At 32.8% G+C, this 19084-nt stretch overlaps 1 protein-coding gene across 1 annotated transcript in view; it reads left to right on the top strand.

The window, feature by feature from the left end:
* Positions 1 to 19084, top strand: part of LOC117335781 (cytochrome P450 3A8-like) — a 36861-nt gene that overhangs the window by 14543 nt on the left and 3234 nt on the right. The window contains exons 2-11 of the mRNA XM_033895965.1: positions 10854 to 10950; positions 11681 to 11733; positions 12443 to 12542; positions 12749 to 12865; positions 13118 to 13209; positions 14000 to 14148; positions 15652 to 15776; positions 16863 to 16992; positions 17927 to 18084; positions 18791 to 18879. Coding sequence (XP_033751856.1) covers positions 10854 to 10950; positions 11681 to 11733; positions 12443 to 12542; positions 12749 to 12865; positions 13118 to 13209; positions 14000 to 14148; positions 15652 to 15776; positions 16863 to 16992; positions 17927 to 18084; positions 18791 to 18879 — 1110 coding nt within the window. The remainder of the gene's footprint in view (positions 1 to 10853; positions 10951 to 11680; positions 11734 to 12442; positions 12543 to 12748; positions 12866 to 13117; positions 13210 to 13999; positions 14149 to 15651; positions 15777 to 16862; positions 16993 to 17926; positions 18085 to 18790; positions 18880 to 19084) is intronic.

Raw genomic sequence — 19084 nt, 5'->3', positions numbered from 1 at the left:
TTATGTTTGTTATGTTAAAGTATTAAATGCCAGTTGAGCATGAGTTGCTAATTGTATCCATGAATTTACCCTTTATGGTACATACAGAAAGTCATGTGACTTTGATATGGAATAACATTGCTATTTTGTACGACATTTATGGGTTTGAGCATATGTTTAATTGTTCGGATTCTGTAGCATCTTTTCAATCACTCTATGAATGTGTTGTACCTTTGGCCACAAGGAGTTAAAACTACAACTTTCATAGCAATTTACACCCGAGTACCTAGTAAAAAATGTTTTGCTTTATACTTAACTTTGGTGAATGATGAATTATACTGTTGTGTGTTTTCCTGTGATTGGCCTGGTAAACTCTGACCTAACTGATTGATATGCCTGTATGTACCTATATGCAATATTCAATATATATCAATATCCATAGTATTGAGTTTATAACACTATGTTCATATTATGTATTAGATTATCAAATAGGCAGAATATAATGCTCTTGATAGCATATATGTAATAATTGTCATCAATCAATTTTCCCTTTAAAACATATTTTGCTCTAAATGTTCATACTTGCAGTATTATTAAATTTTTGTCAATTAATTGTTCGAATCATATGTTTCATGTATTTTACATGTAATTTCGAATTTGTTCGCATTTTCATGATTGGATATTCATGTAATATTTCTCAATTGACCATATCTTCTGTATCTTTTCATCACTCATGGTAAAATTTTTCTAATAGAGAAAAATTTTATTTTGATGGGGCGGCATGTTATGGTTATGGTAATGAGTGATGAAATGATGCAGGTGTGGGCAAAGGGGAGATAACTCTAAATACCCATGATTACCATCTCTTGGGAACTCTTATGTAATAAAGTTAGAAAGAAGTTGCTGAATAAAAAATGGAAGATGGACAGACGTGTTGTCGTTGCCTCTCCACTTAATTCCCCAAGAACATCACCACAACAAGATAAATGTTGAACTGAAGTCCGTCAGGGACAGAGTCGGCGAGAACGAGACAGTATTACATAATGTAAACGAGGATATCCCAGAGATAAGAAGTAGTGTTGCCACAGAAAGTAATGAAAGACTCAGTCTTGAATTGTGGGGGAGAAAATGGAACCTCATATTTCGGGGTATAGAGGGGGAAGTGCGGGAGGCACCATGGACCACCATCAAACATGTGCGGGAATTTCTTGCAAAGACCCTGGAAATTGAAGAAGATATTAGTAAAGATTTCTTATTTACGGCCGTCCATCGTCTTCCCAGTGGTAAACCGGGAAAGAAAAACATTATTGTTCGTTTTTCGGCCCTGATGGATAGAGACTATGTCTTAAAACAGGCCATATCCAAACTCAAACCGGGATCGGGATTTGCTGTTGTACCAGACCTACCACCCTCTCTAGCAAAACTTAGACAAGAACTGCTCGGAAAAAGAAGAAATCTTCCAGTAGATGAGAAGAAGAAAACCAAACTTATATATCTGAAAACCGCGCCGTTTCTGACTCTCGAAAAAAAACCTTAAATTTACATGGACATGTATGTACAGTGTATGCGCGACGTACGCGAACAAAACACGCGAGTGACGTTTCGAAATATGAAGTGACATGATGTCCGGAAAGACAGTTAAATAATACACACAAATATATACATATATTATGTACTATATATCGAATTGACTCTACATATAATGTGTACGGGTACTGTTGTTTGTGTCTGTCTTAATCATCATTTATATTCATATAAATATGTAGTGGTTTTCATGGTTATACAAAGTTACAATGGAAAAAAATGAGTCAGCGAAATCCTATACTCTATATAAGTATTGTCCATGCGGTGTATTCTGGTTCATATAAAGGTCTATACTGCAGTATAGCCAGGCATATTCAGGTACTTCTTGTTTAGCAAGTAAGACAGTCGCGCATTAGAACACGAGTGCACGTGCACACACTGCCGCTACATTAGTCGTTACACTATAATAACACACTGGTACAGATACATATGAGTGTGCGTATTTCTCACATGATCATATATAGTTTTATTCTCTTTATTGATACGGTAACGCCACAAATTGTACATCCAATACGAATTTGGTACGTCTTTGATACTGTATTTATATAGCTGGTAATGTGTTAGTTAGACAGGTTTACATAACTAGTATTACGCAATAATTTGTATTATCCATTTTGATAACAAATCATCATATCACAGTAAAAGGCACCATATAAGTTGTAGCTCATTCGGCATAGTTATTTTTGATTATGATTGTAAAATACGAAGTACGGGGTGGAGATCTTTAAAACAGGAAATGGCTCTTACAGTTACACATGCGCACTACTCACAAAGATGGCAGCCTCCAGTAGCAACACATGTGGCCTCAGACCACAATTAATTTCCCTCTTTGTTCTACCAAAGAAAAATCGAAATTAAAATATTTCAGAAGTTTGCAAAAAATCTGGCTTTCACATCACGTGTAGAACTATTCAAGCTGAACATACCGTGAGCTGGAAAGTACCCCATGACCGGCATTTAACAAAGTTATTTATATTTAAGTGTAACCACCCTACTATATTGTAGGAAAATCCGGAAAATCACAAAATATTACTACTCAAGCCTTATAACTCCCCGTGTCCTGCCTCACAAACAAACATGGAAATGGTGTCAAAACAAAATTCTGCCACTAGATTAAATATTGCACTATAAATCTATGCTAAAATTATGTCCATATCTGTAACAGCTAAGTCAGGGAAAAATATTTAGCAACAGTCCTGAAATTTCAATATGTACTACATTCGTGTACAACGACCCGGAAGTATAATTGTGGTCTGAGGCCATGTACCGTACCTATGATAACAAGTGATGGGCCAGGTAAATATACCGAACGGTATAGATTTATATCATCAGGACTAAACGGTTTATTTTTTATCAATATCAGTGTCGTGAATCTTATAAATCTTTAAATAATATAAATGTCTGACATGTATTACAAAAATAAATATGGAACTTGGAAGTCAATAAACAAATGTATGCTATAAACTGCAATGATACTTTTTTATACTCATACAACTGATTGATGCCTCTGTTTTATACTCATACAACTGATTGATGCCTCTGTATCTTATGGTGTAACATGTACTTAACATCGCTGAAGGTGCACGGTGTCAAATGGTACTATTTACTTTGTATACATATTGTGTGTTTTTGTTTTAACGTTTTTCTAACTTTGAAAGGAGACATCTGTAGGTGGAATGATGTACAATGAGTTTCTTTTGTTTTCTAATAATTGAAACGATTTGTAGACTTGTAAGTGTAATTATAGAGGAGTTCTCTATAATGGATAGAATGGGAAGCTGGGGGGGAATAGAAAATGTTTTTGAAAAAAATAATCACATCATCTATATAATCCTGCAACTTAATGTATTTATACTTCTATTTTTTCATTCTTATGTTACTCTCGAATATGTACATGTTTTTGATCGCTGTTCTGGGAATCATGTAACCATACACATCCTTTATCAGTATTTCATTTTATCTATTATTTTAAAAACATGGCAGTATTCATTTGACTATGGCTGAAGGTCTCAAGATTGGAAGTATTAATTGTAGAGGTTTGTCATCAGATCCAATAAAGCGGAGAGATATTTTTGATAAATGTAGGCAGAAGTATGACATTACTTTTCTTATAGATACACATTCTGTTAAAAAGATTGAGAATTCATGGAAAATCGAATGGGGATATGAAGCCTGGTTTAGTTCGTATACATCAAATAGTAGGGGTGTAGCAATATTGTTTAAGAATTCTTTTGGATTCTCTTTTTTATCAAAGAAAGAAGACAAAAATGGTAATTTTTTAATGATAAATATTCATCTTACTTCATGTGATAAGAATTTAACTTTAATTGCAGTGTATGGACCAAATGGTACAGATGTAAACTTTTATCATCAACTCTCTAGCCATCTTGAATTTTGTGAAAATACCTCTCTCATTATAGGTGGTGATTGGAATACACCACAGAATTATGCAAAGGATACTAGAAACTATATAAATAGGAACAATGCTATAAATCGAGATAAAATTTTGGACATTATGGATTCATTTGATCTTGTAGATATCTGGCGAGAACAAAATCAAGATATAAATTTATATACTTGGCATGGTCCAAATAATAAACAGGCAAGGTTAGACTATTTTTTGATATCTTCAGATTTGGCTCCATTAGTTAATAAGAGTGACATAGGGATAAGTTACAGGTCAGATCATAGTCCAATATCAATAGTACTAGATTTTATAAAACAGAAAAGGGGAAAGGGAACATGGAAGTTCAATAATAGTTTGCTGAGAGATCAAGAATATGTAATTTTAGTAAAGAGATGTATTAATGAAGTAATTAATCAATATGCAGAAAATCCAGAAATAGATAATAAGGACTTATTAATTTTTAGAATCAGTGACTCTTTATTATGGGAAACATTAAAATTCACTATTAGGGGAATGACTATTGCTTATACAGCACAGAAAAAAAGAGATAGGGGGAAGGAAGAGAAGCAGTTAGAATCCAAATTAGAAACACTACAAAAAGCAGAACATAGACAAGTAGAACATATACAGGAATTAGAAAATGAATTGAAATTACTTAGAGAAAAGAAAATTAATGGTATTATCTTAAGAGCAAAAGCTAGATGGAAGATAGAAGGTGATAAAAGTACCAAATATTTTTGTAACTTAGAGAAAAGACACTATCAGGAGAAACTGATTCCTAAACTTATAAAAGATAATGGACATGAGGTAACAGATGTAGGAGATATTTTACTTGAACAAAAACTCTATTATGAAAAACTCTATACAAAAAAAACATTGGATAATAATCAACATATATTTTTTGATGAAACAAATCCATTTATGAAAAAATTATCTACAGCTCAGAGTGATCAATTGGAAGGTAAACTGGAATACTGTGAGTGTCTTTTCTCAGTTAAAAACATGAAAAATGATAAGTCACCTGGTATTGATGGATACACTGCTGAGTTTTATAAATTTTTCTGGGTAGATATCTATAGATTTCTGATACGTTCTTTAAACCAGGCACATAGAGATGGTCAGTTTTTAATTTCACAGCGACGTGGTATGATTACATGTATTCCCAAGGAAGGAAAATCCAAGTTATATATGAAGAATTGGAGGCCCATAACACTTTTAAATGTTGATTATAAAATCGCATCATCAGCTATTTCAAACAGAATAAAGAAAATTTTAGACACTCTTATTAGTGATACACAAAAAGGTTTTATTAAAGGGAGATATATTGGTGAATGCACTAGATTAATTGCAGATTTATTAGAAAACACAGAAAAAAATAACATTCCAGGACTACTTTTATTGATTGATTTCGAAAAAGCTTTCGACTCTTTAGATTTTAATTTCATCTTTGACTCTTTACATTTTTATGGTTTTGGGCCTTCAATTATTCAGTGGATTAAATCCTTATATAGAAATAGTTCATGTTGTATTACAAATAATGGCCACTGTTCAGATTTTTTTGAAATACAGCGTGGAGTAAGGCAGGGCGATCCTTTGAGCCCGTATATTTTTATCTTATGTGTAGAACTACTTAGCTCAGCTATAAAAATTAATCCAAATATAAATGGCATTACAATTAATAATTCAGAATATTTAGTAAACCAGTTTGCAGATGATACATCTTTCACATTATCAGATGATCCAGTTTCCCTTGCAACAACCTTAAATGTTTTAGATGACTTTGCAAAAGTATCAGGCCTCAAAATAAATCTTGAAAAAACACAAGCAATATGGATTGGGGCAAGACGGGGTTGTGGGTTGGAACTTCTACCCGAAAAAAATTTATTTTGGAACCACCAAGGTGCCTTTAAACTTCTTGGTATTAAATATAATTTTCAAAAAACAAACATTTTTGAAGATAACTACATTGAAAAACTAAAAGGGGTTCAAAAATTATTAAAAGATTGGTCATTTAGAAATTTATCCTACATTGGAAGGGTAACAATTATTCGAACTCTAGCTTTGCCTATTTTTATTCAGACTTTAACTGTCCTCCCGGACCCTCCTTCATATATTACTACTGAACTACAAAAAACTTTTTTTAATTTCCTATGGGATGGTAAGCCTGACAAAATCAAGAGAAATATAATGTATAGTGATTATATAAATAGGGGATTACGCCTACCACATGTTTTAACTTTTTGTCATGCTTTAAAGATGTCATGGATAAAAAAGATTATGGATCCCTCAAGTCATGCAGCATGGAAAACATTACTTTTAGATAAATTAGAATGTGTTGGAGGGGATAAAATTTTTAAAATGACTAGAGATGGTTTAACAGAATTATCAAAAAAATTTAATACTTTTTGGAGGGAAGTTTTCATATCTTGGGCCTCTATACAAGAACATGTATCCCCCACAACCCCCGAAGAAATAATATCACAACCTATTTTTCTCAATAACTATATTAAAAGAGGCAATAGATTTTTTCTCTTTGAACACTGGTGTAAAAAAGATATATTTTTTGTCTCAGATTTATTAGAAAACAATCAATTTATGTCCTATGAAACTTTTTCTCATAAATACAGTATAAATGTAAACTTTATAGAATACTTTGGTGTTATTAATGCCATACCAAGAAACTGGAAGGACATTCTACGGAATAGTAATGGTATTGTAGATATACCTATAATTCCATATAAGTTGATTAATTATTTGAATACACACGATAAAGTCACTAAATATTTTTATCATATTATGATCAGACCTCTTTCTGAAAAACCAATTAATAGCCAAAGAAAGTGGCAAGAAATATTAAATACTGACATCAGTGATGAAACTTGGGAATTACTTTATCTTCTACCAAGGGAGGTAACTGATGATACTAAACTTATTAACTTTCATTATAAACTAGTACACAGGATATTGTATACCAACACTAAGTTGATGAAATGTAAACTTTCAGAAACTGAAAGATGTACCTTCTGCACAATTGGAAGAGAAACTATTCTTCATTTATTTTGGGATTGTAGTATTGTTAAAACCTTCTGGCTTTTGTTTATGGAAATGTTGGAAAACAAATTCCAAATAACTTTACCTAGACACCCAATGACCTTTCTTTTTGGTGTGACAGACATAGAACATAACTAGAAATTGTTGGTTAACAATTTGACGGGCTTTTCACCTTCTTAGCATAAATGACCTAAAGGCTTGGTATTTCAAAAGGTAAGAAAAAACTATTTAAAAACACTTGATAGGTCATCCGCATTCTAGTTTTTGAATTAATCTGGCATCTGAAATAAAACGTTTCAACAAATGTTGGACGAGGGGAGGTAACTCGTACAGCCTTGTACGAGTTATCTCCCCTCGTCCAACTAACGTTATATCTCGGATGCCGTTATATATCCGATGCCAAATTAATTCAAAATGGCGTTCCGCGTTAATGGTAAACGTTACCGTAACACCAAAAAACATGAAAATCATCAGAATAACATTTTGAATCATACTTAAATTTCTTTTTTTGGAAAAAGATTAAAAAAGGAAGATTTTCTAAAAATAGACTTATTTGACCCCATAGCGAACGCTTTTATTTGACCTCTGACCCTAAAACTTTTAGTGAGTAAAAGCTAGAGCCAGCCTTTAACTACAAATAACATAATTACCTGACCCCTGTAAAATGAATACTTTTTTAATTATGGGCATTTTAAGCTTTTTAATAGATGACGTCATGGCGGCCATCTTGGATTTCAAATCAACTTAAAAAATAACATAACTTGGCCAGGACAGTCCATGGATTATTTCAGCTAAGATTGAGCTGAATACCACAGGTGGAACTTGAGAAGAAGTTTAAAATGTAAAACTATTTTTAATATAGAATATATAGTGGAAATTCAAAATGGCGTATACCGGAAACCGTATGTGTCACAGAAAAACTGAAAAAGTCAAATTTATCAAAATGACATTCTACATCATACTAAGAACTTTTTTTGGAAAAAGATTGAAAAATGAAGATTTTCTAAAAATGGACTAATTTAACTCCATAGCGAACTCTTTTATTTGACCTCTGACCTTAAAACTTTTGGTCAGTAAAAGTTAGCGCTAGTCATTATCTACAAATAACGTTATTACATGACCTTTGTAAAATGAATACTTTTAGAGTTATGACCATTTTAAACTTTTCAATACATGACGTCATGGTGGCCATCTTGAATTTCAAATCAACTTAAAAAATAACATAACTTGGCCAGGACATTCCAAGGATTATTTCAGCTAAGATTGAGCTGAATGCCACAGGTGGAACTTGAGAAGAAGTTTGAAATGTACACACTTTTCTATTGAAATATATAGGGGGAAATTCAAAATGGCGTACAACAGAAACCGTATGTGTCACAGAAAAACTGAAAACGTCAAATTCATTAGAATGACATTCTGCATCATATTTTGAAAGAATTTTTGAAAAAGAAGGAAAAATGAAGATTTTCTAAAAATAGACTAACTTGACCCTCAGGCGAGCTTTTTCATTTGACCTCTGACCTCAAAACAATGCATTATTAAAAGTTGGCCCCTGATTAGTCCTACAATAATATATCTTTGAAATTATTTTAACTGTTACCGTTTTGGAGCTATGGCCACTTAAGCAAAATGAGATATGACGTCATGGCGGCCATCTTGGTTTCTTGACCTACTTGAAGATGTTGCTGTCACCCCTTCAACTCATGCCATATACAATAGGCATAACTGACTTGGCATACCTTTTACCATTTTCCCACAATTTGTGTGACAAAATAAAATGCAGAAGAAGAATAATAATAATAATAATAATAATAATAATAAACAGAACAGAAACAATAGGTCTTTTCACCACTTTTGGTGAAAAGCCCTAATTATGAGATAAACTTTCTATTGCTGCTTATGAGATACTATATATATTTGTGTAAATTGAAAAACACAACTCCAATATTTTCTGAAAGCAAAAAATACATCAACCATTACAATAAAATAGAAGATATGGGATTATATACATATCATCATAAAAAACAAGAAAAGGTAAAATATAAATGGATTTTTATTAATCAACTTTTAAGTTAACTGGATGGTAAATTACACAATTTTTGTACTTTTGGCAAACCAAGGAGTTTGTTAACTACACACTTTCTGTTTACAGTTTTACCATGTTTTCGTGAGGTAACAATTAACAGATACATGTTCATATTTTACATGTGTAATATACTGTACATTCTTATTATGAATGTAAAGAAAAGTTCAGTAAAGGTAAAATATAAATGGATTTTTATTAATCAACTTTTAAGTTTAACAAATAATTAGCTGGTGGGCAAATTACGCAAATATTTGTCTATTGTCAAACCAATGGGTTTGTAAACTACACAGTTTCTGTTTATAATTTTACCATGTTTCATGAGGTAACAACAGGTACATGTCCATATTTTACATATGTTGTACTTGTACATGTATATTAGGATTATAAAGATAAGGTCAGTAAAAGGGAAAAGGTAAAATATAAAGATAACAAATTAGCTGGCTGGTAAATTACTTAATTTTTATCTATTGCTAAACCAATGGGTTTGTAAACTACACAGTTTCTGTTTTAAAATTTAACCATGTTTCATGAGGTAACAAAGATACATGTCCTTTCATTTTTACATGTGTAATATACTGTACATTCATTTTAGGAATATAAGGAAAATTTAAATAATCTATTTAGAATTGTCATTGAATATTAAGTTGTAATGTGAATAATACGATATCCAATTACATATGCGATGTATAGATGTATGTGATTATGTGGAAAAAATTTGAATAAAAAAAAAAAAAAAGATTTTGTGTCTTATCCAGAAAAGAAAAAAGGCCGACAGGTAGCCATCTGGAATTTGACAATTGAAGTTTCTTATTGCTATTTCTTAAGAAATACTGCTGATTTTTTCTCAAACTTCACATGTAGGCCCCCTTGGTCCGTCATTGTATCCATTTGATTTTCAATCTGATTCATTAAGCAAAATGCCTGAGTGTTAATGTTAAGAATTGCTATTTCCAATTTCACAGAACATTTGTCTTCAAAATCTTTCACAGATTACAGAGTAAATTCCTTGTTTAGGCCTTTGATTTAACGCTCACCTATGTGAGGAAGGCTTTGAGTTCTGTCAATTGGCCGAGACATACCAATGGAACGCCAAAACTTAGCTGTCTTATATGATAAATATTCATTATATGACTTGATGTTACTACTATATGTTATCATATCATCATTATATGTCGCGTATTGGCATTATAAGATAAAATCTATCATAATATTATAATGATGCGATATATTCTTTATATGACGTAATTTGACTATCGTATGATATGAATTTCATATTACATGATGCAATTTATACATTATATATATGATAGGATGTTTTCATTATATGATGTGATTTTATTATCATATGACGTGGTTTCACCATTAAACTAAATCGAGGTTATATGATGGCAACACACCATTATATAACAACACTTCGTCATTAAATGACAGCATGAAAACATCCCATCATATAATGAAAATATTGCATCATGTAATATGAAACTCCTTTCATATAATCACAAAATATTCAATAGTAGAAAAATGATGAAACTGCAGCCATTCAAAATGGCTGACTTGTTAATTGGCGTTAAATGTAATAAAGGATACACCGTCAAGGGTTATGCTACTGATGCCTTCGATTTTTCTTACCCAATATCATTCACTAATATAATATTGATATGCTGTCATACTTGTCAAATATAATAGATAGGATAACATTCAAATTTTTCTATATATCAGTGTACCTAACTTTTAATTTCTTTTTAGTATGATGAGCCGCCATCATGACACATTCAAGAAGCTCAACATTCCAGGACCTACACCCTGGCCAATCATTGGTAGTCTCCCTCAGATCAGTAAGAAAGTAAGAAATCAAGTTACTCTATACGTCTCTTCAAATCCTGTGTTGTAAGTCTTTCCGTCAGCTGTCGTAAACTATCACTCAATATATCATATATCGCGAGGCACAAATGTTATTTTCTGGAAATTCATTCAATTCTGGCTTATCCCATTGTCCTTAAGAGTTAAGATGTTATTATCATTATTTTTTCGAACTGTACAAAAAATTTCATTTTGTTTTATAGCTTTTAATGCATTTTGTTTTTCAAAGGGTACAATAACACTTTAATCATTAATCATAACATTTTATATCATAATTGCATGCGTATTACATTATTAAATATAAAATGAGTAACAGTGATCGTTTAATCATCTGCATGTCAAAAGGAATTTCCTTTCCTGGATAGCAACTTCCGTGAATCTCACATACAGTGATTATGTCATAACTGATTCATTATTCAATATTTTGTTCTTAATACCACGTATTCTGTGAACAATGTCGACTACTGAACGGAAATCATGCTGTCACTTTTACAATTTGAACGCATGCTTTCACAATCTAAGGGTATAGCATCACAGCCTGTAGTCATGCGTCACAGATTTCAAGGGTAGACGAATTCTTTTGAGGATCTCCAGAAATACCCAGTCTTATTGCGATTTTAGAGCATCCCATTTTATCATGCCTTTGGAATGTTTACATTCGTTTCATTTAATTCCCGTTTTGATTTCTAAATGACGTTTGCATATTTTTTCAGGGAATTCATATTTTTCAGTCTGAGTGCATGAAGAAATATGGAAAGGTTTACGGGTATGCATTTTAAATCAATTTCACAATTTTATCATCAGCGAAATAAGTCTACTTTTCTGTATTCATACCGATAACATATTCATCAATTATATAAGTGGATCTCTGATGAAGTCAATGTGTTGTATATCCATCCGGCTCATGAATCCCTACAAGGCTGGTATAACACTGCATTTACCTAAATAAAAAATCTGTAATTTTGATATTCCGTTTTTACATACTTACGAACAATTTGATAATTGGCTTAAATGATAATATAACAATTTGAAATTAAACAATCAGTAAGAATAAAAAAGGAAAAAATGCAGGAACATTCAACAAAAGTATTTTATTATCTTTACAGAATATTAACAATTAAATCCATTTAACAATCGAAACTCTTTAATCATAATAGCACAAATTATCCTCTAAGACAATATTGCATTCATCATATTTAGTCATTTGGGGGTTACCGATGTATGAAAATATGCTGCACTGTATGATCAATACGGTCTGACTTAATGTTTTTCAAGAAAAATGAATATTAGCCCTATGAGACATAAAGAGTTTCTGTTCTTAACCTTCCACGCGATCCCTGTCACCAGAACGTTCGAGGTTTTGTTTTGAATCATTCCCACGATCTCTGATATCAGAGAACGTTTTAGTTTTAGTGTTAAACTTTCCCCACGACGCCTATCACCAGAACGTTTGAGTTGTTTTGTTTACTCTGTAGATTCTTTGGAGGGATTACACCACAGACCCTCGTCGTCGGAGACAAAGAAATGCTCAGGCAAATCCTGGTGAAAGATTTTTCAAACTTCCCTGACCGATTAGTAAGTCTCATGACATCGATTACTTGTCAATTCGGTGTTTTTTTCTTGTGTTTTGCATGAAGGTTGAGCTCTGTTTTTTTGCGCACATCCTTTTTATCAAGAGATCTTTGAAAGCAATGTAATACCTATATCTTCAGAAGACAGAATTAATCTTCATAGTTACTAACTAATCGTTAAAACATGAATAATTCCTTTGCTTTTGCTAGATAGTTAAAGGTTTAAATGGTGACATGGACTCTTCTCTCCTTGCCCTGAGTGGAGATCATTGGAAACACGTCCGTAATAAGATAACTCCTGCATTCTCCTCTGGGAAACTACGCAAGGTAACCTAATGTTTCATTCTGTTCCGTAATATCACTCAACTGACCTAATATGAATCTTGTCCTGATACATTGTTATTCTGGTTGTTGGAACGAGATTGTATACTTATACTTATGTCATTAAACCATACGTATCAAAGATGGTAATCTGTTTTACCATACATATCATAGATATAAGAGAAAATCTGTTTTACCATACATATCGTAGAAATGATTACATTACACAATAGCATACGAGATAATTTGTTTTACCAGATGTGTCGGTTGGTGGATCAATGTAGTGATACACTTGTTGAATCATTGAGGAAGAAGGTGAAGAATGGAGATGGTGTCATGGACATGATGGAGTAAGTATTAAATACACTATGATATTGTTTTGTCTAGTGTCATGAATTACATCTGCCTTGTCGTTTTAATTAAACGGGTTTGGTAAGATTAGTTAGTATGATACTGTTTGGTCTGCTCAAATCTGTGTTTTATTGGATTTCATTTCTCACTGCCTATCTTGTTATATGTTTCCGGATCGTATTATTGTATGGCGGTGATCGTCAGTCTATCAGTCTGTTAACAACAACCCAAGCAAGAAATATCTTTAAAAAAGATAAACAGCATAGTTTTAATGCTGGTGGTTATTATACCGCAGGTGAAATAAATCAACGAACTAATGCGTTTTAGCACGGTTAACAAAATTAGATCAGTTTGAATCATTTTTGGTAATAATAAGACTGTATTTGAATCAGGAATATGATTTTATTAATATGTCATTTGAAAAGATACATCCACTTATTTAGATTTCATTCAATCTTAACTTTGTTTCGTTTTTAACTGCATATCTGCATTTTGCATTGACCGCTACATTGACCAATCACATATATACTTCATCTTGACCAGTTACGCCACCTGTCGCGTCATATCCGGGGCCAAAACAAAATTAGACGGCTATGCCGAAAAATCGGAAGTGATATTAACTTTTCATAGAAATGGGTCTAAGGTCAAGGTCCAAGTGGCTGAATAGAATTTGAAAAAAAAAATGAATTAAGAAGAGGTAACATGGCCAAACGTAACAGTTTCGAGATCAATTTTGAAGGTCAGAGAGATAAAGTGAGGCTGATTACCACCATTTGCCTTTTATTTCAGCGCATGTGGAGCTTATGCTATGGACGTGATATGTTCTACAGCTTTTGGTATCCAGGTGGATTCACAGCAAAACCCAAACGACGATTTCGTTGCCCATGCGAAAAGGTTTCTGACTGTGAATTTTTCATCACCAATCTTTTTAGTTTTGAGTAAGTTAAATATCAACTTAAATATTAAGGTACCAATGATAAAAGCAGTAAATAAATAAAGTCCAGGAATAAAATAGTTTAAAAGAATTTAACGACAAATATTAATCTAATATATATATATATATAATATATCGTCTGTTTCCCGTAGCGTCCTGTAGGGACACTTCGGCATTCGTATTTCTTATATTTTCAGTCTTGATAAATATTTGTAGCAGTTTTTTCACACCACTCTCTATAATTCTTATGATCTAACACATATTTTTCTAAAGTTTTTCAGACTTTGTACACGATATTTAATCAATCACTGTAGAGACGATAATGCAACATTTTTTATATAAATGCAATGTCGTCCACTAGCAGTGTTTAGGGACGAATCGTCTTTGAACTCTTCGGAATACTTTCACGTGCGGGGGAATTCAAAATATCTCTGCCGTTGGTCGCATAGCGTTCTAGTGTTTGAACATGATGCAGTCACGCTAGTATCCGCCTTCGGCCCACGTTTGCCGAAGGGTTCATTGTGGTTTCTCCAGTTACTAAAATATTATTCTTATTGTATTATATTGTATTTCCAGTACTTCTTATATATATTATGTGATTGTATTTGTGATTTTTTGTGTTTTGATAAAGGGGCGGATTGCCTCGAAAATTTAACAAACCTTATTGTTTACACTGTTTGAATTACTTCTTTGCCCCATATATATATATATATATATGTGTGTGTGTGTGTGTGTGTGTGTGTGGTAAAAAGAATGGTTGTTTATATATCTACCCTTCTTTATATATAGAGGTTACACAACGAGTGGTTGTTGGATGTGGAATTTATTTCACACGAGTAAGTTATTTTTTAAAAGTTACAAAAGACACGAGCTTTAGCGAGTGGTTTTTTTTTTGCAACTTTTAAAAAATAACTTACGAGTGTGAAATAAATTCCATATCCAAAAATTTCGAGTCGTGTGACCTGTTTCTACCACAATAATATCGGCTTGAATCAAAGGGAAACGTGGCCAAGTATAATTTCGCGTGGTATAAACAGATTGTTAATCAACAGCTGTAATGATTAACTGATGGTCTGAGAGTTGAATAACACAGGGTATTGTGGTAGAAACGTATATACATCTTATTTAAACATTGAACTGCTTTCATTTGGAAGTTATTGGCTGATGAATACCAACTGGACAAAGGCAAATTCAATGAAGTGCGCTAGCGCTTCATGTTGAATTTGCCTTTGTCCAGTTGGCATTCATCAGCCCATAACTTCCAAATGAAAGCAATTCAATGCTTACATTTACATTTGACAACGAATTTGGTAAACTATATCCTGGAATTTTACTCTGATAATGAATTAAAAAAATATTACCGTCAAAGACGGAACAGCCTTTTCAACAGCCACCTTTTGTTATCGCCGAAGTGAGCTTGGTAAAGTTATATAGTGGGGCTGCAGTGTAAATGTAAATATACACCTATAAACCAATATATAAGTTTTGTTTTCTCCTCTACTTATAGTGTTTTTACCCAAACTCATTCCACTGATGATACGACGAGGATGGTCATTTTCAGATAAAGAGGTTCAAAAGTTTTTTCGCACCGTAACGGTAAAACTTCTTGATGAACGTATCCCAGGAAACAAGGTAATACACGCATAACGGTGCCCTACATTTACCGGAAATGCAACTCTAGTTTTTTTCTTGTCTTCATTTCCCAGTTTACAATGTTGTTTGTATTCAATACACATTTAATGTGAAATCAAACATCACTTGTGTATCCCGACGGCCTTTTGAAGTCACTCCTCATATAGTAAGGTCACGTAACTGGTAATTTCAGCAACATTTTTTTTTATTCTTAGAGATTTTCGCAGTAGCGAATTGCAGCCTCTAAATCACTTTCTCAGGGGGTATTTAAAATCAACGCACACCAATTGGTATATTTAGACCTGTTATTGTTTAGTGTTGTTTTACTACATCTCATCAATATAAACATACCAAACACTCTAAAATCACAAAATGCACCCTTCGCGTCTAACAGTGCAGACACTATGTAAATAACGTGACACCATCGGAATGTACAAATTGCAACAATGTTCAACCATGTATATTTTGTTTACATGATTACACTAGTGAGTAACATAATGGGGCGCATTATTAACCCACAAGCGTCGCTATCAACTGCCGTCTATCATCTTCAGCTGTCGGATTCTAACACACGTATCTCGGTGATTTTTAATGCTTATATCGAGACATAACAGTACAATAATTATAAAAGGATAGCTTTCAGAGATGTGAAACAATTTCATTACCCGTAAAGACTGTCTGTTGTTTAGATAGTATTAAAGAGAACTCAATCTGGTGTGTCGAATGTATCAATTGGGATCCAACTCCTTTCATTAGTTCCTCATCGCCTCCTTTCTCTCTGTGTTTCGTTTCGTTCATTAACTTATCATATCAACAAAAGTATAGATTTGCATGGAGACAAATGAAAAATGAAAATTGTAATAGGACCAGATGTTACGGATAAGTAAGCATCTTCTGCTTAATCGATGATGCCTGTAATGTAAATCCAGGTGATTCTTGTCATTATAGGACTGGGGTGTTGTAAGGAAGATAAACTTTTTACAAAAACCAGACAAAACAAAGCAGTTAATTAGCCTGTGAATGTTAAACACATTGAAGAGCACGTTCAAACTGATCAAGAGGAAGTTATTTTTTTTTTATTTTTAGGAACATGCAGACTTTCTTCAATTGATGAAGAATGTTCAACAGGACGTTGACGATTCAGATGACGATGACGATGAAAACAATGAGAAGGAACATGTTCAAGGAAATAAATCAACATCCTGGCATAGGAAAGGTAACTCATGATGTTATTACGCACATTGACCTCAATAGAACATTTAAAATCATTTAAACAGATTCAGATTACTCCATCGGTAAATGATAGGTTAGTTGTTGGCTTTAAAATCTCAAAATACTAACGCAAATACAATGGCTGAAAACATTACAAGTACGGTTCTTTTCTTTCTATCCGAACAATTTACCGATTTACCGGGTTAATTTACCTTCGATCAGGCTTTTCAATGCTAAGACAATTTTATATTTTCATGTATCCCCTTTTTAGAATTTAACACTGTTGACGAATTCTATCACTGACGATTCCTAGAAGTACGAAATAGCTGTATGATAAAATTAAATAGTCATCACTGACGGATTTTATATTCAATAAGATATGATTGAATAGGCTGATCATTTTGTCAATTGTAATAATAAAATTGTATTGTTCTTCATTTTCTTGAGAGCATCGAGAAAACTTGTGTGGTTCCAATCTACTTTTGTATTGTTTACAAGTAATTTGTTGAATTAATCAATGTATGAATACATTTTTACGTCAAAGACGTATATGCACCAGGGACTTGTAAGAGCGAGTAATAATAAGCTATATTTTGCAATTCGGTTATGAACGCCTACAGATTAATTCCTATATTGATTTTGGATTTCAATATGTCACGTTCATACATTGTTACCTAATTATACCTCTCTCTCAATATGACATAATGGAACGTCTAACAAACCGTCAGTATGCCCTCTTTGTTCTTTAATATTGTCAATGAAAACCTTCCGGAAAACCGTACTCTGTGAACCCACATGTAAGTCTTGTTGTCATTCTGGCATCCCCTAATCTTAGTGTCCATGTTTTGCTGGCGTTATTAGGTTACCTTTATGATGGTATGATAATTAAACTAACAGGGAAATTCAATTATCCCCTTATTACGTTTCTTTGACGACAGGTATCACATTTGATGAAATTCTTGGAAACGCAGAAATATTTTTCTTTGCTGGTTACGAGACTACAACGATAACTTTATCTATGGCTACATATTATCTGGCTTTGTACCCGGAGTACCAGGACAAACTCCGACAGGAAATCTCAGACAAGATCGGCTCGGTATGTACACCTGATTACTGTCATTAGTTTAGTTACTCTCTTCATTTATAAATATGCTTGAAAGCATTGGCGAAAATTGTATTCATAACAACATTAGCCTCATTACAGTTTGTAATAATGTCAGTGACCCCATTACCACGGGTAGAACTCTTCGCAGTCGGATTTTTCCCCTCTCGCATTCTTTTAAATAAACACGATCCATGTAATATAAACCCCAATCCAATGTTGTTACGCTCTTCTTAATGTTCAAAACATAAAAATCACTCCAAAATCTCACAGAATAGATGTTTTACAAGGATTCATATTTTGTTTGTGTTGTTGTTATGACGGCTGCTACGGCCGTGCCAAGAACTGTCTTACACTTCCCGTTCAAAACATGAAAAAATGGATTTTATTTTATGATTAGATGCTTTAACAGAAAAAAAAACATTTATTTTTTAAGGATGCAACTGCTTTATGACACAGTTTTATAATAATTGCTGCATATACTGTACGTCTAATTCATGTGTAAAGGTATTAAATCTTGCTTGTTATCTTTGCAATCCTTCAACCTATTGGGTTACTCCAAACACTATTGTGAAATGAAAATCTGTAACTCGCTGTTAGGAGTCATCCAACTACCTTGATTAATCATTTTATGTGTATGTATTGTCATAATGCCTCTCTGGATATTTATTTCAAACTAAGTTTATATCCATTGTTACAGAATCCGTTGACATATGAAAACATTTCTCAGATAAACTACCTGGAAATGATCATCAACGAAACTCTTCGGATCAACCCTCCCGCCCCACAGTAATGTATCACTTACCGTGTAACTGTTATATACATGTAATAAGTATAAGCGTTATTTGTTCGCGAAAATATAATATTGACATTTCATTCTTAGCATGATTTCGTCTGTTTCAACAATACAAAATCCATTCAGAGCTATCCTAGCATTTATAATTATGATACTAGCCTTTAGGCTATGCCATAGACAAAGCTTACTTTATATATT

This window comes from Pecten maximus, chromosome 10, assembly GCF_902652985.1.
Source record: "Pecten maximus chromosome 10, xPecMax1.1, whole genome shotgun sequence".
NCBI lineage: Eukaryota > Metazoa > Mollusca > Bivalvia > Pectinida > Pectinidae > Pecten > Pecten maximus.
Note: the sequence above shows the minus strand (reverse complement) of the source record. Positions and strands in the feature narration are given on the sequence as shown.